General features: G+C 43.8%; 1 protein-coding gene across 1 annotated transcript in view; it reads right to left on the bottom strand.

The window, feature by feature from the left end:
• LOC121848074 (ras-related protein Rab-26-like) overlaps window positions 1-20,507 on the bottom strand; it is a 49,520-nt gene extending 29,013 nt beyond the window's left edge. Inside the window, exons 1-2 of the mRNA XM_042342567.1 lie at window positions 20,198-20,507; window positions 4,999-5,109 (exon numbers count right to left, since the gene is read on the bottom strand). Of these exons, the coding sequence (XP_042198501.1) occupies window positions 4,999-5,109; window positions 20,198-20,353 (267 nt within the window). The 5' untranslated portion in view covers window positions 20,354-20,507. The remainder of the gene's footprint in view (window positions 1-4,998; window positions 5,110-20,197) is intronic.
• Between the last annotated feature and the right edge of the window lie 2,829 nt (window positions 20,508-23,336).

The following is a 23,336-nucleotide window of genomic DNA, read 5'->3' as shown; positions in this document are numbered from 1 at the left end:
TGCTTGTTAGGTGTTGAAATACACCGACTATCACCTCAGGGTGCCTTGGTACATTTCAAACAGCAACCGAATGGTCCAGAAGGTTTGATAGTTAAATGGTTAAAAGTAGCTTTGCTGGGCGGGTTGAGGTTAGCTTCTGATTACATTTCATACTTTCCTGGGAAGATGTTCACCCCTCTGAGATAATGAGCCATCGGGTCCTTGAGCAAAGATGTAAAAACAAAGAACCACAGAAAGAAAAGGCTGCAGCCTCAGACACCTGCCTATCTCAAGGCTGAGATACAAGCGGCTGTGGGAGGCTGCCCAGAGGTTGTCCATATCTCTCTCTGTGCAAACCAGCCTGCGAAGGGCTGATCTTTGCCGTGTATGTTGAGGTGCGTTCTCTGGCTTATTGTTTTGTCTGGAGTACTGAGCAATTCCTGAGTGTTCCTCAATTATTTGATTTGTATATCTGTGTCATTGTACGGTGTGGTTAAACAGCATATGGTTTGAATACAGATTGTTGAACTTTACCCTATGTCTTATATATATATAAAAATACTTGATATCAGTGGAATAAACACTATACTCTTACCACCGCCTGTCGAATTATTAATATAGGTCACTGCTGACACTGAAGAGCAGAGTACATTCTTTGCCTGTACTTCAAGACACGGCTTTTATCCTGTTTATTCACAGCCTCAGCGCCTGCCGAAAGCTACAAGTCTTGCTGCTACGTTCGAGTTGAATTGAAACGGACATTAAAGTGAAGTGGACAGAGCGTTTATGGTAATGATAAGCCTTTAATAATTCTTGCGCTTGATAGAGTGCTTTGCCGCTTCATCGAGATGTCTCCAAGCACCTCACAGAATGTATTTTATAGGCGACCACGCCAGCCAATTTGCGCACACACAGTGCATGGCTTGGGAGGTGTGGGCTCTCGGTGAGGCTGTTTGTTTTTTGCTACTGCCAGGGATCATGGGCTTCCAGCAGATTGGCTTCTTTTACCTTGTGAAATGAAGATTCCTGAGCTACAGCTTGTGTTAAAAAATATATAATAACAATCCTTGCATTTGATATAGCGCCTTCGAGATGTCTCAAAGCGCTTCGCACAATATACTGGAAAGTGAACTGACTGTATATTTTGAAGACGGCAGTGAACAACCCTGATGAATTCTGTTTCCCTCCAAAAAAATATAATAATTTCGTCACTCGCACACCCGTTTGTGGGACACTGCGCAATTGGCTGCCGTGTTTCACCCACAAAATACACAGCCTCTACACTTTACAGTATATTCTGTGAAGGGCTTTGAGATGTCTTAAAGACGTGACAAGACACTATATCAAATGCAAGGATTATTGTTAAATATTATATATCTCTAACCTCATCCAGACTGTGTGCCCCAGACACAGAAAGCGAAAGGAAACTTGCCCAACGTTTCGGGAATGCCCGGGAATCCAACTCAGGTCCTATTCACTTGCGAGGCGAGTGCTCTAACCATTAAGCTACAGGACTCCATAACTGAGAAGCTCACTTTCACAGGAGGATATGAGGTGCTGAGAGGACTGAGTGTGTAAAGGTCTAGGATTGAGTGAGCAGAGACAGGAAGCTGCCAAGATTTACCTTTGTGCCTCCAAGCATTAGAAACATGGGATTACAAAACGTGTGAAAAAAACTCCGTAAAACCCACTTGGATCAAAAATCACTTGTGTTACATTTTCAGTTAAGTTGATTATTGATTGAGGCGGGAGATGTGGAGAAGCATTGCCTCTGTTTCCACTCTACAAGGCTGGAAAGGTCTGGTCTGACTGAAGGGAGATTTGAATGGGGTTGGATGTGAATGATTTGGACCTACGATGCCATGGTTTGCCACACTGTGGAGCTAGAACCTTTCACAACATCGCTCTGCTCCACTTTGGCTCTGAGCTGCAATCTAATAGCTCTGAATGCTGAAAGTTATGCAAATTCTCTCTTGTTCTGCCTGTTTCTTCATACCCAAAACGAAACAACAGGCTAATAAAAGGAACTGGCTGAGAGATGCTTGTCCTGGATTGTCCAGCCTCCTGTGTCATGTAGGAGGGAGTGAGGGTCAGGTGGAGCTAATCTGGAAAAAAAGGCAAAATACTGCAGATCATAGAATCGTAGAAATATACAGCACAGAAGGAGGCCATTCGGCCCATCGTGTCTGTGCCAGCTCTTTGAAAAGAGCTATTCAAATCAATCCTACTCCCCCGCTCTCACCCCATAGCCCCGCAAACTTGCCCTCCCCAAATAATTATAGACGCTGGAAATATGAACTAAAAACAGAAGTCGCTGGGAATACTCAGCAGGTGAGGCAGCATCTATGGAGAAAGGAAAGTGAGTTAATGTTTCAGCTCGATGACCTTTCGTCAGTTCTGACAAAGATCATCCACCTGAAACGTTAACTGACTTTCCTGTGGAGCTAATCTGGAGATTGTGACCTTGCTTTCCCTTGACCAGGACTGCGTAGCCCCCTTGTTGCTGCTGATATTTTGATTGACTCCCCTTCAGATGCTCCCGGTCTCGTTAGTCCAGTCCCTCCTGATCCAGTCTGAAAGACAGTTCTTAAGGATTGAAGGGAGTTTCTCCCAGGAATTAAGTAAGCAAGATGCATCCCTCCAGGGAGAGAGTGCACAGTCCATTCCGAAAATCTATCTATGGAATTTCCATGTGTAGGTGGGTTGCATGGAATTCTCAGTTTGGATACTCTTAAGCATGGTGATGGGTTTCCGTGTGTGGCAGACACCGGAATGATCCCACAAAATATCCTGGCTATCAGTCCCCTCAGGTCGATTTGGTCATTCACTTTACAGCTGTTTGTGGGACATTGCTGTGCACAAGTTGGCTGCCATGTTCACCTACAAAATAGATGCTCGTTTCTCCCAGAAAAAAAACAGTCAATCCACTTTACAATATATTCTGTGCAGTGCTTTGAGATGTCTCATTGATGTGATAAGGCGCATGTGATGTGAGATCTGGGCTCAATTTCCAGCAGGGCTAAACCTTAATAATAATCGCTCGAGAAAAAAAATAATAAATTCAATCCATGACTGTTTGTGGGACACCGCTGTGCGCAATTGGCTGCTGATTTTGCCCACGAATATACAGTTAATTCACTTTACAGTCTATTCTGTGAAGCGTTTTGAGACGTCTAGGAGACGTGACGAGGTGCTGTATCAAACGCAAAAGGATTATTATTATTATCGAATGCAACGATTAGCATTATTATTTAAGAACCTCAACGATGTCACGGCTTTGTGCTGTCAATCTTCCGTAGCCACCATCTTGTGACTGTCAGCTGCAACTTTCAGGGCTCAAATCTTCAACATCAAAAATCTCCTGCGGATTGTGCAGACAGAAGGAGACACGTTTCAAGTTCATCGCCATTTCTTTTGGAGATATTTCCCTTTTATGATGTGCACGGCAGGCTAAGATATCCCTCTTCACACGATCCTTCCAGGCCTTTGCAAAGTGTTTAGATGGAGCTTCTTGTGATTCTATTGTCGGTCCCAGAGCATGAAATCCTGGGTAATTTAAGTCAGAAGCTGTAACTTTGAAGCAAACTCTGATTGCATAATTAATCAGCTGCAAATCTCCTCCCCATCACTGTCTACGTTTGCACATTTCTCTCTACACAGCTAATCCACTGCTGCCTCAGACCTCAATCTTTCACTTCTGACAACCAGAGACAGAATGGGAATTATCACAGCAGTGGGCAGCGGCTGAGCAAATTAGTGCACGATAGAGAGATCAGTCAACATTACACAACTTTATTTTCCTCTCTATCTAATAGACCCGGGGGAAGGGGGAGGCGGTTTGAAAGTACCAGGCGCTCAAAAGTTCACCTGGTCTAAGACTGCAAAACAATACAATACAAATTTAAACACTTATATAGCACCTTGCCCACCCCACCATTGACAAGCGGCCCTTCAGCCTCTCTGCACCCACCCTCCGGAACTCCATCCCAAGCCCCTCCACCTCGCCTTGTCCCTTGCCTCCTTCAAGACCCATCTCAAGACCCTGCTCTTTGACCGTGCCTTCGGTCACCCTCCTAGCCTTACCCTCCCCGCCCTCCACCCCTCCTGATCCCAACCACCAACTTTAGGGCGGATCACTAACACCTTCGGACATCCTCCCGACGTGTAAGGCACTATAAAAATGCAAGTTGATGTCGTTGTTCCCGCCTGTAGAACATCACACAGAAGCCCAACAATCCCGCATTTTGTCCTAACAAAATAATGGATTGCGTACAATTGTCAGAAATATACCTACAAATAATAATAATAATAATCCTTGCATTTGATATAGCGCTTTTCACGTCTTCTCGACGTCCCAACGCGCTTCACAGAATATACTGTAAAGTGAATTGACTGCATATTTGTGGGCGAACGCGGCAGCCAATTGCGCACTACAGTGTCCCACAAACAGTCGTAGATTGAAAATGACCAATTTATTATTGTTTTTTTTGGAGGGATTATTATTACATCGTCCATTGCACCTTACAGTCCTGCAAAGCGCTTTGAGATGTTTTATCGACGTGAAAAGGTGATCACGTCGATAAATGTAAGGATTATTATCATTTTCATTCGAAAGCCAGTCCCTTTCAGAAACACTGAAGAATGGCTTCCAGCGTAGAACTGAATTTAAGAATTTTCCACAATTCCTGATTTTACATTTTAAGGGCAAAATAGTTCAATCGCGTGAGACTGCGCTGGAAATTCAGGCCTCTGCTTCGTAAACTAAATACAGCATAAATCTCAAAAGATGAGCTTCATTTCTCAACCGCGGGTCGGTTTAATTCTCTTCCGCACGGAGCTGGTTACAATAGTCTCCCCGATTACACAATCTGCAAGGTCCAGACACACAGTGTCGTCCACATAACAATGGTTCAGTATTTATGAGTTGCCACACATCATTTTGTCAGTGAGCCACTCGTGTGGGTTGCAGCCCAGTCAGTAAGTCAAAGCTGACAGCAGGCTCCGCAGCCAGGCACTTACTGTGAAACCAATCCCCACCGTGGCGGAGAACGATCCCGGGATGAACTTTCCTTGGTCAAACTGCACCAGCAGAGACGTCTTCCCAACACCACTGTCGCCCACCAGGATAGTCTGTGGAGGGGGGGGAGAAACGAAGGCATAAATTGGAATTCATTACTGAAAGGGTTGAATGGACATCATCTCATTTTGAGGTAATCATAATAATCCTTACATTTGATAATGACACCTTATCACGTCTTCGAGACGTCTCAAACTGCTTCACAGCAAATACTGTAAAGTGAATTGACTGTATTTGGGGGCTAAACGTGGCAGCCTACTGTGCACGGCAGTGCCCCACAAACAGTTGTGGATTGAGTGACCCAATTATTTTGGGGATCCACTGAATTCACACTCAAAAGGAAACATAGAGGGTCTCCTGACTGTCCAATCAGTCTCCTCCCCAGATTCTCCCACCTATCCCACAATTGTTTTAATGCTGCTGTTGATTCAGACTGACCACCTGGGATCCTTATAAAGTCTCAGAGTTCACCTAATACTGGAGTATTAAGCCCATCGTAAGCCCAAGTATTAAAACCCTAATACTGAGCCCATCAAGGAATCTTTTGCTTTTTGTTATGATTTCAGACATACATCATTCCAACAGGTTTTGTAGCAAGACCCTGGTAACCATTGTGTCTTATGACAAAACAAAAATCTAACCTAAATGACATGTGCAACGTTTCTCCCATGTGGGATGTGAAGGCACCAAAAATGCTGCTTCATACAGAACAGTAAATTCATCATTGTGGGCTCATTAACTATTCTGATCCATGTAGTGAGTTCAGAAAATTTCGCTTTTAATCAAGTATAATGCGATTTTAAAATATGAATCATTATAAATGTATAAATGCAAATCTAAATTATAATTGTAAGATTGCATTCCATTTATTCATAAGCTCACGGGGATGGGGGTTGGGAGGTGAATTCGCCATACTTACTCCACAATAACATGAATAGCAGTTATCAATGATTTTACAACAGGAACAAAACAGAGGAAAATAACCTTAGAAAGTTTGACTGCCAAGTCCAGGTCAGTGATGGCACGAACGCTTAATAATTCAAGGACTGCTTATTATCTAAGACTATACCAGGGCCCATTAACATGTCAACACTCGTTTGGGAAGCTAAGACTGCTGAATTAACCTTCTAAGCAAAGAACAGGAATCAGTTTAGTCTGAAGAAATCTCTTCTTTCCGCACCTTGAGACGAGCAACACAGCTTTGCCTCTGCTGCGGTGCAGCACATAAAGGACTGATGTGGATCCTTTGATCGCCACTTTGACTCTTTGACTCTCAAACTCATTCTTAACTCCACTGGATTTGAGTTGAATGTGGGGAGAAGGTTCAAGTCGCTCAGTGTTACACATCTCCCTCTGAGTGAGAGTGCGATAACCTGAGTCACTAATGCCAACACAGCCCCCTAACTGGATGAGTCTGGTGTCTCCTGTGGCCTGAAGGAGGATAGTTTGAGACAATATTGTACACCTCCACGTTGGTTTGTTGCACAGTTGGCTGTAATGGATTCTTGTTTTGGATCGCAGCATGATGTGAGTAATTCTAATCAAGAATAATAATAATAATCCTTGCACTTGATATTGCGCCCTATCCCGCGGTTGGGAGGTAAATTCGCTTTCGAATAAGAACATAAGAATTTGCTCGGCGAAAGAAGACCACGGTCCATCTAATTCACCTTCCAACCATCCTGGCAGTCACTTGGCATGTCATGTCCCAAACTATATAACACTTCACAGTATCTATTGTAAAGTGGATTGACTATTTTTGTGGAAGAAACGCAGCAGCTAATTTATCCAATAAAATTGTCAGAAAGCCCCAAGAAGGGAAACAATCCACCAGGGTTACCCGGCTCCTGATGTCTATACAGCAGGCCAAATGGTCGTGTTTCCATACTGTGTCACTCTATGTAGATATGGCTGGATATGGATATGGAGTTTAATGTGTTTAAGTAGCCAGCAAGTCACAATTACCCTCAATACTAGTAACGAATGCCAACATGTTATCAGGTGAGGTGCAGTTGGGCAGAACAAAGGAAAGGTTGTACCATTCCAAACAATAGCATTTCTTTACAAGGCAACAGAGTGCGTTAATACTTGTAGATGCCCAGCTCAGCAGAACACATGCGAAGATCAATTGAGGCACTGTTGCTTGGACTGCAGAATGAGTATGCCCACATAGCATGCTCTCCATTACGTTTAGGCTGTCTAGACGAGGAGACAAGTGGAGGGGGTGAGTGCAAGAGCTGAGGGTAGGAGCACAGATATCTCTGATAACTCCAATGGTTAAATAACCTCGGCTTGCTCCCTCTGTCCCACCACCAGTGACCAAACCATCATCCACTTGGCTCCTGCTCTCTTGAGCTGTATCCCCAAATCCCTTTGACTTGCACCCTCTTTTCCTCTTGAAAACAGAGGTGAAAAGTCACCAGGCTAACCATGTGGCTGGTTGTCTGCTCTATCCTGCTTATAACTCTCCATCTTGGAGCTCACGAGCTTCCGTGTGGAGGAGAACATGCTCATTCCCTCACCACTGACGGATTCTCTCACCATCAGAGTTGAATGGTCTGCCCTTCAAATCCAGGCTAGGCTGGCTGTGCTGTCGTCTGCGGTGCCCTAGAGTGCTACAGACCCGCCTGGCTCAGGAACCGGACTACCGAGACCACCACAGAGGGCTGGCTCGATTCCAACATTCCATTGCCAGGCATGTCACTTCGGAGTTAGTTTAGCGGAAGAGATTACCGAGCCAAAGAGGCAGACAACAGCTGCCTGAATTCTGTAAAGACTATTTACTGTTTACAAATGTTTGATGGACTCCTCACTGGCAAAGATACTTCTGAGCCACGATCTGTCAGCTAAGGTTCTGGTTAACGAGAGAAGAGAGACTCACCTGTGTAACTCCAGTTTGTCTCAAGTTTCCAGGGTGATCCCTTTGCTCAATTAAAAAAAAAACTAGGAACTGCAATTTATATCTGCGATCCACCATCCTAGTTACAGTACTAGATGCTCAGGAAAACACGATGATTGAAGGCAGAGGTCATGAATATCAGCCCGACCACAGAGGTAGAAACTCCACTTGGGTCCAGATTCATTCTATTTTCTCAGAAATTCAAAGCATCCCCAGAGTTTGACAAACGCTTAAATACAGTCTCAATTTTGAAAACAGTTTTCTCTAAGTTTCCTTTAAGAACTGCAGTAAACAGACTTCAAAGGTGAGACTGAATTCAACAATGTGCCTCATTCTGGATGCTCCAAAATAAAATAATCCTCAATAATTCTTACATTCGATAAAGCGCCTTTCACATCGGCAAGACATCATAGGATTTATCGTAATGTGTAGTGACTGTGTATTTTGTAGCAAAGCTCTGAGCTACATAAATAGATCTAGATGATATTTGTTCCTCATAGAGGTGATAATGCCCTATATCAAATCTAAGGATTATTATTCTGATTATTATTATTATAGAGGCTTATACCTTGCGTTAGAAGGGTGACCGATGGAAACTTCTCCAAACATTGCTCTTTGTAACACTGAGGGTTTGAATAGTTTCAAAGCAAGTGAGTCAATTGACGTACACGCACATATGTTTCAGTTGCATTTATACGACCATCCTTTGTTTGACGCACAATGTACAGCGAAGCATAACTCTTACTGAGAAGATGTACAGCCCTGCCATAGCAACACCCGACCTCCCACGCCACAAAGACATCACACACATGGGTGAAGCATCAGTGGGGGTGGGGGTTGTCTTGGTGGATTGAAGTCAGGTTCCAGAGGTGAAAGGGCATTGTTTTCACCCGCTGTATCATCCAGTCTCTAAACCCTGCAGCTTTCTTTCCAAAATACAATGCCAAGGAGCAGATGGTGACGCTGGCACAATGACAGGATGAATAGCAAGGGAGGAACTGTGCTTAGCCGAGGATAGCATTGTATAACAGCAACAAGCGCCCTTCACACAGGGTAGCATCTCGCAGCGCTGTAGGACAAGGGTTGAATATTCCCTTAATCCACTATCCTGCTGCTCTGAGTTAGTGAAAGTAGAAAAGATGTTTAATCTATTTGTTAAATGCTGATTAGTGAATTACTGAATTGCTGCCTAAGTGCAGTGTTCAGTCATACAGACATGGAATGGTTTAAGTCCTGGTTTGTGGTAGATTATTATTAACAATAATGGTAATTCTTACATTTGCTGTAGCGCCTTGCATGTTGGGAGGATGTCTCAAAGTGCTTCATAGGATATAATGTAAAATGAAGCGACTGTTTTTTGAGCGAACAAACGTGGCAACCCATGTGTGAACAACAGCGTCCCACGAACAGTCATGAAATGAAGGACCAATTTTATCTGTGGGACTATCAGCCAGGACACTGGGAGAAACTCCCTACCCTTTTTGAATAGGGCCATGGGATCTTTAATGTCCACCTGAACAGGCAGACCGGACCTCGATTTAATGCCCCATCTGAAAGACCTCCAACAATACAATACAGTCTGAGCACTGCATTGGAGTCAGCCTAGACTATATGAGTTCCAAGTCCAGATGTGGAGCTTGAATCTACAACCTTCTGACTCAGGGGCGAGAGTGCGACCAACTGAGCCAGGCTGACACAAATTAGCTGACCTCAGATGGAGCAATGTTTGTCCTCAGTGCCTCTGGTCTAGGAAGGGAAACATCAGCCATGGTTCTAGTCTGGAAAATCAGGTGAGGCCCAGATCAGGTTTGGATACGATGGCCTCAAATCCCATTGTCGAATAGCTTGCAAAAATTGTTTGATGGAGTTCACCCCCATGCCCCTCCTAGACTCGGTAGAACACTCACCTCTAAGTTAAAAACTCTGGAAAAACTTTTTGGGGAACATACACACTTATCACCAAGATCACCAATTTTAGATCAAGAATTCCTTCTTGATCTAATCTCTATCCTAACGTATACCAGACAACTAAATAATAAGATTTCCTCTTTTATTTAGGAATTTCTGCTCCCAGAATAAATATACGGCTCGTTACTATAGTGGCAGCAGCATTTTATTCAGGCCTGTAATGGATGGTGAGGCCACAAAGTCCCTCTGTTAGGTCTGCAAAGACCGACAAACTTAGTTAAAGCTCAGTTTGACCACAGGGACCAGTTAGCATTGTAAATTACAGCATATTAATCTGTCCCTGAAGCTCACATCATCCATAAACATAATTATTAGCATTTCGTAAAATTAATGACTCTGTCATCTGTCACAAAGGGACCCGAGCTGGCTACAAACACACCACCACCAACTGTTCCAGCCACAGTTCAGTCGCACAGATGCGGTGCTAAGCCTAAAATACAGTTCTCATTGCAACACTTTCCGCTTGCTGCTCACTGTAACACTCTCTGACATACCTCCAATACCTCACGGTAACACTCGAACATATCCCAATACTTCACTCTTTAACACTATCTGATATACCCGAATCCTTCACTGTAACACTCGCTGACATACCCTAATCCCCCAATTCCACCCACAAAATACACAGTCAATTCACTTTACAGTATATTCTGTGAAGCCCTTTGAGATATCTCAATGATGTGATAATACGCTGTAACAAATTCAAGGACAATGATTATTATTACATTATATACCTCCTTGTAACACCCTATGATACACCCTACACTCTTCACTGTAGAACTCTCTGATACACCCTTACAACAACAACAACAACAAGATTCCATTTATAGAGCGCCTTTCACGTCAGGAGGACGTCCCAAGGCGCTGCACAGTTGGGTCATGACCCGAGCAGGGGGGAAATGGTCAGGGTGAGGGGAGGGAAGGGAGGGAGAGAGGAGGGGGAAATGGTCAGGGTGAGGGGAGGGAAGGGAGGGAGCGAGGAGGAGGAAGAGAGTCGAGAGGGGAGCTGAAGGCACGGTCAAAGAGAAAGGTTTTGAGACCGGCCTTGAAGGAGGAAAGGGAGGAAGCAAGGCGAAGGCACTGGGGATGGAGTTCCAGAGCCTCGGGGCTGAGAGGCTGAAGGCCCGACCACCGATAGTAGGGCGGTTGGGGCGGGGGACGTGGAGCAGACCGGAGCCAGAGGAACGGAGGGTACGGGCAGGTAGGTAGGGGATAGTAGGTTGGAGAGGTAGGAGGGAGCAAGGCCGTGAATGGCCTTGTAGGTGAGGATGAGGATCTTGAAATCAATCCTCTGGGGGATGGGGAGCCAGTGGAGGCGAGCGAGGGTGGGAGTGATGTGGTCCCGAAGCCTTACACAGAATTCTTGTAATATATCTCTCTGCTGGACGCGCTGCGAACTTTAAGTCTGTGATAGTTCTGCAGGTTTATGAAGTATCCCTGATACAAAGATCAATTTTTGTTCTCAGCTCAGTATATCCTGTGAAAGCAGCTTTTAGTGTATTGATGGAACTATTGTTACAAACCTACAAGGAGCCGTTTTTATTGTCCTCTTTATTAAACCAAATTTGTTTGGCTAGCAGTCTCACTCTCCCATTAAAAAAGGATCTTGGGCAGTAATTCTTCTCATCAGATTGATCCTGTCATATGTGATCTGAAGAAACGAATCAGCTGGGACCAATGCCCTCAGTCCTTGGCTCGGCTGGCTAATTGCCTGCCTTGCAAACATTGCCTTTACTGCACAAAAGGGGGAACTCATGAATATTAATCAATAATAATGACAACAACGACAAATTACATTTGTATAGCGCCTTTCACGTCATGAAGACGTCCCAAGGCGCTGGACAGTCAGGGATCCAAAAGTCAATAATCCTTGCATTTGATATAGTGCCTTATCACAGGATGGAGTTCCAGGTAGTGGGGGGGAGACTAGCTAAAGGCTCACCTACTGATGGGGGGAAGGGGGATGTGAAACAGGCCAGGCTTTGCTGAACGGAGGGAGTGGCCGGAGCAGTAGGGTCACAAAAGTTCGCTGAGGCCACCCAACCCGACATTTTTTAATTCAATTTGAATTTCCACTTCCTCCTCAGAGATAATAATAATAATAACAATAATGCTTGCATTTGATACAGCGCCTTATCACGTCTTTGAGACGTCTCAAAGCGCTTCACAGGATATACTGTAAACTGAATTGACTGTATATTTTGTGGGTGAAATGCGGCAGCCAATTGCGCACAGCAGCGTCCCACGAACATTCGTGGATTGAAATGACCAATTTTAAAAAAATTGAAGGAATTGTTAATCGACTAACAGCCGGATTCCTGCTTACTAATAGGTTAAAAAGAGGTGCGTGTAGTAAGGAAACTTGCTCAACATTTCACCCTGCTGGGAATCGAACCCAGGTCTCACACTTGAGTCAGAAAACCAACTCAACAACACGCTACCCTCCAACTCCCCTGGTAGCTGAGCGAGAGCCTTTCCAACATTGCCTGCCTGCCTCCCTTATGGGGAGATGCCAAGCTCCATTTGACTCTCCTGCTCGGCACAGAGCAGAAAACTAGAGTGTTCAGGAGATGACGGGCTCACACACCTACGTGACACACCGGGGCACCATAATGCCCGACTTTGAGGCAGTTCTGAACCGTGGGTGGTTGTGTTTGTGGTGAGTGAGTGACTGAGTTGAGGACGTGGCCAATTCTAACCTTCCATCTGCCACTGAAGGCAGTGACGTGAATGATGTGCATTTTAATTGCCCTTTCTCCATTCTGGTTTCTTTTCAGATCTTATTTGCTCTGAAAAGCAAAGCACACGGTTGCTATGATGGTAGGGGTAGACAAAGAGAGTATCCTTGCTGTTTCTGTGTAAACTTCCCCGCAATGGCCTCTGACCTCCCCTCCCTTCCCCCAACCACCACCACTTCACACAAATACTTTGAATTGTCAAACCAAAGGAAATCAACTGACTGTATCTAATATGGGGCTGGATTTAAGCCATTCTTTGCCTTGTTATCTTGGTTTTCTTTTATCCCCCTCTCTCATCCCCCCACTCCTCCCCACTCCCCTAATCCTACCACTCTTTGTTGAGTCGTTAGTGGTCAGAGCACTCGCCTCGCAAGAGAGAGGACCTGGGATCTTTGGCTCTGGAACTCTAGCCCCCAGTGCCTTCGCCGCTTCCTCTCTTTCTTCCTTCAAGGCCGGTCTCAAGACCTGCTGAGCGCAATTGGCTGCCACGTTTGGCCCACAAAATATACATTCAATTCACTTCATAGTATATTATATTCTGTGACATGCTTTGAGACATCTCAAAAGATGTGATGAGGTGCTATGTCAAATGCAAGGATTATTATTATTATTATTAAATCTTACAGCCAATAAACGCTGAATCTTTTCACGGAGGCTGTTTGATTTCAGCCGATTGAGATATAACTGAGTGGAAAAAATTAGTATGTTGGATATCTGTTGTTCAGAAAAGAGAGTAAAGGAGTCAAACCATAACAAACAACAATAACAAACCTAGAAACCTTGAAAATAATTTAATAACAATAATAATCCTAGCACTGCTGCTTTAGCTCTTTTCATATCAGGAGGATGACTCAAAGCTCTTGCCAGGATTCACTGTGAAGCGCAGTGACTGTGTATTTCTTCGTGGAAGTATGGGTACCAAAGCCACGTTATTTCACTCAATCAACAGAAAGCAATAACAGCAGCAATAATCGGTTTGTGACGCTCTTAGATAAGCTTAAACCGCAAGTCGAGCAGAACTATGAGCAAATACAGCTGTGTAGCGTGTGTGCTACTTGCTGTCCATCTTGTACAGTATTTTGGACAAGGAAAGGTTGGCTTCTATGAATCAACCTATAAACCTGTCTGGACGGCAGCCAATGTTCTGCAGCTTGGATGCACATCTGACACATCCACTGTCTTGTTGAAGGGGACCTGGTCTAGTCCCTGAAGCGCAACAAGAGTTATTAAACAGGACATGAAAATAAGGCATTGGGCCATTGTTGCATTGGTCATGTACAGGAACACATAGACTATGTATATGTAAACTGAAGAGGTCAAAGGATTCATCTGATTAAGGGGTTAAAAATAATGAGGGGAATAATGAGGGTACATGATCTTAACCGGTTTGAAGTGAGATCATATATATATTTCCTCATCCAAAGGCTTGTGCGAATATAGAGTGCACTGCCCCAGATGGCTGCAAATGCAGAGTTGATTAGGATGTTTAAAAATGACTTGGATAAATATTTCGAAAGTAAGGATAATATGGATTAAGGAGAAAGGGAGGAAATGGGATTAAAGGATCAGATACAATCTAATAAAATGGCAGAACAAGCTAAATGGACTGAATGTCCTCCTCTTGTTCATGGGCTTCTATGTAAATCCATTGAGAATGAGATTTACTTACAGCGCTATTGAAATGTGGCACTGAAAGGGTTAGTGGTTTAATGAGAAATACTGTATGACTGGCTGCTTTTTGCCTTCAGGCAAATGATGTTCAACTCCATATTGTATTCAGCTGTTTCACGCTTCTCTGTGCCAGGACCTGATGGTTGACAATGGCATAATGGTTTCAGCAACAGGCTGCCGCCTTATGCTAACAGGAAACCTTGTCAATGCTGAAAGAGTGTGGACTTTACTATTGGTGAGAGGGGAATGGGCTCTGCCAGTACTGGGTGGTTGAGGCGGGGTGGGGTGGGGGGGTGGTCTGTACTGTTGTGAAGATTGGGAAGAGAGGAATGAAAGCTCTGAGATCTCACACATCTCCCCGCTCCATAGTGGCACCTGAGATACTTTTTTTTTGCCTCGAAGGAAAGAGCAAAACTAGTCTGCGAAAAAGAAAATGTTGTTCTCATTTTAAAATAGTGTTTAATTTTTTTCGTAGTTATATTAATAATGAAGCTCCACTCACGTTCAAATAGCTTTGTTACTGGAACATTATTCTTTGATTTCATAGCCACAGCAGGAAAGCTTTGCTACATTAAAATCCATCTGCCTTTCCTTAGCCCAATTGCATAAATTGGTCTAGTTTTATTGAATGCTATTAATCCTCCTTTATACCGTTCCAGTCACCTAGCCATATAACAGGATAATCATCCGTAGTTATTTAATATTAAGAAACATCCTCTCCTGCAATTGATTATTGTGTAGTGTTAACAGCAGGGGACCCAGAATAGGTCCTGAAAATCTCTGTGAATACTTGCCATCCAGAGTTATTTTCATTGCTCATCATCTTCTGCTTCCAAACACCAAACCAGTTTGCAACCCAGCTGAATTACCGTTAATTCCATGTACTCAACTTCCTTTAAAAGTCTCACATGTGGAGCAATGAAGGATAGAGCTTGTGTGTGAGATGGGTGCGCTTTTGCAATTGAAATTGAGGCATGTTATTGAAACACAATAGATGGAGCTTTACAAGACACCTAATCCTGACTGTACGTGATCCGAGAGTGAGCAAATGCTGACAGTTGACCATCTGATGCTAGGAGATGTCTGTAAATGTGACTTTCACTCTTGCCCACATGCTGTTAGTTTCCCCTTCATTCCTTCAGCTATTTCCTTTTCCTGTGCCATTCCTTCCCTGTCTGATGCTCACACTGACAGTCATCATGCTCCCAATGGAAGAAATCCACCTCACTCAGCAAGTTTCGAAACATTTGCCCACAACCAACAACAACGACGACGACAACTTGTATTTATATAGCGCCCCTCACGCAGGGTAGCTTCCCAGAGCGCTTGAGAGTGGCGGAGCACGATGCCAAGTCAGGGGAGTGGGGAGGTGACTGTAGGCATAGTTGACGAGGAAGGTCTTCAGGCGCGACTTGAAGATGGAGAGTGAGGGAGCAGGGGAGTGATCCAGAGTTTTGGGACATGCCCAGCTCCTATAGAGTTACCTGAGAAAGTTGACATTTTTGTGACTAAACAATATCTCTCCTGTTAATGGTGAAGTCCTACCCTGGCATATTTCATTACAAAACATCCTTAATGTGTAGGTCCCGGATGGCACTGGCTGAGCGTTAAAAGAAAATAAAAAGTGTAAATAAAAGATCTTCTTGGGAAGAGTGTGAGAAAAGTGAACATCTAAGAAAACTCAGAAACAAGAAAGGGTTAATGTGAAGGTTAAAGGTGAAGGTAACCCATTAACCATTCCCCCACCGCTGTCATACAGGATCATCCTAACATTATCCTGATTGATCCTCAAATGTCAAGGTTCCTATAATTCTTATCCCCAGTGGCAATTAACAACACCCATTATTATCCCTGTAAGCTTCAATCCCCACCTATATTGATCCGGGTCGCTTTTATTGATCTACCATATCTTCTCCGTAGGGTGGTAGATCATGATAACAGATCTACTGCCCTACAGGAGGAATATTTCTTCTAATCTGCAATCTTGTAAAGTTTGTATTTACGTCCTTCAGAACAACAACAATAATTTGCATTTATATAGCACCCTTCATGCTGGATGATATCTCGGAGCGCTTAACAGTCATGGAGCCTGGTGACTTTTCAAATGCCGTCTTCGCCGGTCTGCCCAGCTCCACCATGCACAGGATCCAGCTGATACAAAATGCCGCTGTCCGCATACTCACCCGCACTAAACTCTGTACCCCCACCACACCAGTTATAACCAAGCTTCACTGGCTCCCTATTACTGAACGGATGGATATCAAGATCCTCACACTCATTTTCAAATCCATTCATCCCCTCGCACCCTCCCTACCTCTCCGACCTGCTTACTCCACAACCCACAACCTTTACTCGACTGGCTCCGGCCTCCTGCACGTCCCTCATGCCCTCCGTTCCACCATTGGCACCGCGCGGCCGCTATGCCCCAAAACACTTCCTCTATCCTTCCACCTTGCTCCTACCTTCCCCATCTTCAGGTGGCACCTGAAGACCTTCCTCTTCGATCGTGCCTATGGTCACCTCCGCCTCCCCCGGCTAGGCGTCATGTTTTGTTACTGTGGAGTGCTCTGCGACCCTACCCTGCGTGAGGGGTGCTATATAAATGCAAGTTGTTGTTGTTTATTACCTAGAAAAATACACCTCCTACAGACATAGCAGACCCCTATTGATTTCAACATGATTTACAGCTATTCATAATAAATCTATATATTGTAAAAAGAAGTCCTTGTAAGGAGGTACGGATCGATGCTACACTACCTTATGTACGTTATGTCAGTGTAATGTACAAGCAAAGGATAGAATAACAGCTCCTTGTTTGTTGGGGAAAGGAGAAGCAGCCATGTGTATGTGCTTGATATCACATGACAAGGTGATATTTTGATGAGGATAGACTAGATAGGTTGGTCTTTTTTTCACTAGAAAAGCTGCCCTTACGTGAGACACCAATGACAAGTACTTCTGGGTCAGGTAAAGCACAGGTTTTATATAGAATGGAATAACCTTCCTTCTAAATTGCCCATCAAGCCCTCCCAGGTCAGGTTCTATGCAATTAGTTGCAGATTGAATCTCTTTCTATTCTGCCCTATCCTCATATGGCATGGAGGCTTTGATGATAACATGGGATCAAGGCTATGAGAAATGACGATTGAAATTGATAGTTCCTCCGTTTCTTAAATTTCTCAGGAAACATCACTGAGTTATTGCAATGCTGAAATATCTCTATGCTCCAAGTATCAGATGAGAAGAATAATTGCATTGCCAGGTATTAGTAACTGCTTAGTCAATCCGTCAACCTTGGTTTGCAGCAATCCTGTCAGACTTTTGTCGAATCAGGAACTATCAGAGTCCAAGAGTATGTCAGTTTCAGATATTCTATTATTAGAATGTGTAAAAAGCCACAGACTAATCGCTCAACTCAGCATCTATCCAAGCCTCTGAGATCCCATGGTAAGCAGATGCCTCTTAAAGTGAATTGACTGTGAATTTTGTGGGTGAAACACAGCAGCCAATTGCGCACAGCAGTGTCCCACAAACTGTTGTGGATTGAGTGACCAAATTTTTTTTTCTCTAAAAGCGATCCGCCAATCGACCAACAACCGGGTCCCACTCACAGCTAGGTAAGCAGTGGTGTGTTGAGCAAGCAAACTTGCCTAAGGTTTCACCCTGCCCGGGATCGAACCCTGGGCCTCTCCCTTGCGAAGCGAGTGCTCTAACCAATATTACTCTACAGGACTTTCGTTGAGGACCCTTCCTTACTGCACAAGTAAGGACTTAGGCAGGTACACCCACCACAAGACTTAAGGATCAGATGAAATCCCTGCCAAGTCTACTAGGAATTGGATGCAAACTGCACCATAAATCCACCAGGGTTTGAATATTCTACGTTAAAACTCCCACACGACTTACAGATATTTGATGCTCACGATCAATAAGAGAGTGATCAGATGTGCCCTCCCCCCATCATAAATCTGTGAAAGATCACATGAAACCTATGCCAAGTCTTCTGGGATGTGACTACATACCATACCATGAAACCACTAGAATTTGAATGCATACTCTATCAGGGATTTAAAAGTTGGCCAAATGCACTAAAGGAGTATGCACATGGAGAGCCATTAACAACAATAATCCTTGCATTTCATGTAGCACCCTTAATGTTGGGAAAATTGGCTGTGAGCAATTGGCTGCCACGTTTCCCCCACAAAACACACAGTCACTACACTTTACAGTATATTCTGTGAAGCACTTTCAGACATCTCGAAGACGTGATAAAGCGCCATATAAAATGCAAGGATTATTATTGTTATAAAATGTTTCAAAACGCTTTACAGGATTTTACTGTAATGTGCAGTGACTGTATGATTTGTGTCTACCTTTTTTTTAAAAAAAATTCCATCTGGATCCAAAACCAATGTCCATCAGTAAAACCCAACTGACACAATTTAGATGATGTTTTTTCCATCTGTTTCAGTGTTTGTCACTATTGGAGTCTTTCAGGCTTCTTGGTAAAGGGACATTGTTTTAAATCACAAGAACAGGGGAAATGAAAGAAAATTTTGTGCTGCAATCTTTCTACTTATTGTTATTATAATAAAAATAATAACAGTCCTTGCATTTGATATAGCGCCTCACCACGTCTTTGAGACATCTCAAAGCACTTCACAGAATATACTGCAAAGTGAATTGACTTTGTATTTTGTGGGCGAAATGCGGCAGACAATTATGCACACCAGTGTCCCACAAACTGTTGCGGATTGAGTCACCAAATCTTTTTTTTAAGAGATTATTACGCCCGGAAAAGCGATCCGCCAATCTGCTAAAAACCAGGTTCTTTCTTACAGCTAGGTAAACAGAGGCATGTGGAGTAAGGAAACTTGCCCAATTTATTGACCTGCTCGGGAATTGAACCCAGCTTCTCTCATTTGCGAGGCGAGTGCTCTAACCCCTAAGCTACAAGACTCCACAATTTGGAGTTGCAATTAACTTCTGACAACTCATGACTCCAAGGGGAAAGGGCTGAGGCATGAGTTATCAGGAGTGGCGTAGTAGGCATATGTACAAGTACATAAGTACCACAAATATACACGACTGTTTGTGGGACGCTGCTGTGCGCAATTGGCTGCCGCGTTTCGCCCACAAAATATACAGTCAATTCACTTTACAATATATTCTGTGAAGCGCTTTGAGACGACTAGAAATGTGAAAAGCACGATATCAAATGCAAGGATTATTATTATTATAATATTGTAAAGCAGTCGGGATATTGACAGTGACAAGTGGTTGTGACAAGTTAAGGCAGGGTCAAGGTATCAGGAGTTCACTAGTGTGTGAGGTTGCAGTTGCTAGGATAATGGCTAGGATAACAGAGTTCAAGGCAGCAGATGATGAAACACACCATGCTGCAGCAATGAGAACGACTGTTTAACCCAGCAAGAACCAAATATATATATATATATAAAACAACATTCACGTTAATTTAACTCAAAAGACAAACCCCTTTCCGAGCAAGCTGTACATCCATCTCATGTCACTTTAATTGGATTCACACCAATTTTCTACAAACTTTTGGATCCAATTCCCAATGAGTCTTTCAAGGACGACTGGAACTCAGGTGCACAACTCAATGTGGAAGGAGTTAGGACAATGTCATTGTCTCTTCCCCCTGGGATTAATTAGCAAGGGTTCTTGTCTCTTTATATCAGATGTAAGATCTCTGAGCGCGTGAGCAGCCGTAATATCCTGAGAGAGAACTTGACTGCTTTCTTTTCCCCTTACCTAACGTTACTCTAAACTGACCACAATTCCCCGTTTCCAACAGTTGACATTAAAGGTTCGGACGGAAAGCAACAAACAAACATACGGTACCTTGTGCAGTATCTCCTCATTGTAGTGAACGATGATGCTGGAGGAAGGCGTATGACCCTCTTCCGTGTCTGTGTCCATGGCAGAAGATCCGTAAGCGCTGTCTGGGCAATGTATCTCTCCGTAAGGGGCACTGTACAGCTCTGACCCTGGCTCCATCGCCTACTGCACCACCAAAAAGAGATGAGAGGGGAGGGAAGGGTTTCTGTGGCTCTGCAGTTGTGTTCAGCACCAAGGACAGCTCCTGCTTCACCAATGCACTCAGCACCCAGTACCAACCCCAACAGCTCCTCTCTCTCTCTATCTCTCTATCTCTCTCTCTCTTTGACTCTCTTTCTCTATCTCTCTCTCTCTGTCTCTCTTTCTCTCTCTCTCTGTCTCTCTCTCTCTCTCTCTCTCTCTCTGTCTCTCTCTCTCTCTCTCTCTGTTCAGCTCCTCAATCAATGTACAGATTGGGAAAGGCTTTTTTTTTTCTCTCCTCTCCTTCCAAGAAGTCAAGTTGCCAAGGATGATGCTCAGCTCCCACTGTTAGATGCAACCCAGAGCTTCAGATGCAAGGATTGATATTATATATATATATATATATATATATATTATATAAATACAGCGTTCAGATCAGACCAGAAAAGGTCTGACACTCTAAGCAGCTGCTGGTACTTGACCCACCTCCAAAGAAAAGTCTCCACCAAACAAACAAATGCTTTCTCTCTCTGTATCTCTCTCTGTATCTCTCTTACTCTCTCTCTCACACACATACACATATATATAAGGGGCAGAGATTGCTCTCTATCTCCAGCACCAGCAGCTGCTGTTCCTTTGTGCAGTTCAGATCTTTGCCGTCACATTTATAATAGGGGGAGAAATCGAGAGGATTAAAAAAAAAACCCACACAAATACGCAATGACGCAGAACGCATTCTCACAGACACAACAAAAAACCCAGCCCAGAAATTCGAGAGCTCATCACTTCCCCTCTGCCACCCCCCCTATTGCATTCTATAACACCAAAGCTGTGTGGGTTTCTCATTGCAAAATAGCTGTAATTAATATGGAACTCAGATATTCACAGTGCTGTCATAGAAATGGGGACTGAGCCATATATATATACATTCATACATACATATATACACACATACATATATACATTCATACACATTCATACATATATATACACATACATATATACATTCATACATGTATATATACATTCATATATATATACATACATACATATATACATTCATACATACATATATGGAAATGCATATATACATATACATACATGCGTCTTTTCTCTTGACGAGTAAGAGAAAATGGGACTGGCAAATAGTGCAGTCATCAGATTGACAGTTAAGTACAGCAGCTCGTTGTGTTCTGCTCTTTTTTGTGAATGGATTGACGCATTATTACTATTGATTGACACAGAACTCATGGGATTCAGAACCCACGAAAGTTTAAGGCTTTCATTTCTGAGTATCTGAGTTCATTTCTACTGCAGAATGAGTCATTTTTTTCCTCTCTCCCCCCCCTCCCCCCCCCCCCCCTCTCCCCTCTCCCCTCCACACACACACACACACAAACACTCCAATGACACATAAACCCACAGGCAAAACACAACACACCACAATTAGTCTCTATCTTTAATGCTGATATTTCATATGCTTATACATATAATTTTAGTGAAATTGTTAACTTTTATTCAGCTCGCAGGGAGATAGCATAAAAGTATATAGTTTGGGACAGGACATGTCAAGCGACTGCCAGGATGGTGGGAAGGCAAACTAGATGGACCTTGGTCTTCTTTCTCCTAGCAAATTCTTGTGTTCTTATGTTCTTATCACAAACTTCAGCAGTAAAAGGAAAGGAATATGTGGCTTTTCTATATGGATAATAATAACGGTAATCCTTGCATTTGATACATCATGTTGTTGAGATGCCTCAAAATTCTTCACGGAATTTACAGTGCCGTAAAGTGAATTGACTGTATATTTTGTGGGAGGAATGGATGTAAGGAACTGGGGGTTGTGGGGTGGGGATGTGGGGGGCTGTGGGATGCTGGAATGAGCACAGTATCTGAGCCAAACCCCCCCCCCCACCCCCCCCTCTACCATCCTCCACAGAGGAGAGTGCATTTCACAATCAGGTGCATCTACAGTTACAGAACTCTCTGCAGCTGATGCAGCTGAACATTGAGAGGAGTCTATACTCCTGGAAGATCAGTTGTTATGGAAAATCACTGCAGATCTGTCACACATCGCTCCCTGACCCCACTTTAAAGCAGTGTAGCACAGGTGTGTGAGACCATGGGGCATTTAGTGATGTACGATAACCAGGAGCTGGTTCCGTCACAGTTCCTGTGAGATGGCACTCTGAGATCAGGGCATTGCTGATGCCCTAATCTCAGGGTGCCATCTCACTGGCATGTGTGCAACCCCCGGTGGTCACATGTAAGGGAAACCATCTGATTTACAGATGATTTAGCAGGGATCTATGGGCTGTGTCACAGCTGAGTCATAGAGGGTTTTTATTCAATTCAAGTAGCAGCTTAAAATATTTTGAATATTAAGGTAATATGATTGTAATAATGCATTGGAGTCCTTTGGAACTCCATCCCACAGTCCCTTCTCCTCATCCCCTTCCTCGCCTCCTTCAAGGCCCGGCTCAAGACTTTCCTCTTTGACCGGACCTTTGGTCACCCACCTACCCCCACCCTCCCTGTTCTCCACCCCTCCTGATCATAACCCTCAGCTCGAGTGCACATCCTTGATTGTCCAGTACTTTGGGACGTGAAAGGCAGTACACAAATGTAATTTGTTGTTGTTGTCCTGTGAATGGTGTATTGTGAACTGGATCAAATTCCCCTCCGCAAGGTGGATCTCACTGTGTCACTATGGGAAAACACTCCAGTGGTGACCAAGGATTTCTACATGGTAAGGATGGGAAGGAAGAGTTATATCAGCAGGTCAGGCAGCATCTATGGAGAGAGAAAAGTGGGTTAATATTCCAGGTTGATGACCTTAGATGCTGCCTGACTTGCTGAGTGTTCCCAGCGACTTCAGTCTTTATTTCAGATTTCCAGCATCTGCAGTATTTTGCCTTTTTGTTTAGAGTTGTATCAGTTGTTGTTGAACACGTTATAGCTT

Source organism: Callorhinchus milii, unplaced genomic scaffold (genome assembly GCF_018977255.1).
Source record: "Callorhinchus milii isolate IMCB2004 unplaced genomic scaffold, IMCB_Cmil_1.0 Scaffold20, whole genome shotgun sequence".
NCBI lineage: Eukaryota > Metazoa > Chordata > Chondrichthyes > Chimaeriformes > Callorhinchidae > Callorhinchus > Callorhinchus milii.
The sequence above is the reverse complement of the archived record's forward strand: the minus strand, read 5'-3'. Positions and strand labels throughout refer to the sequence as shown.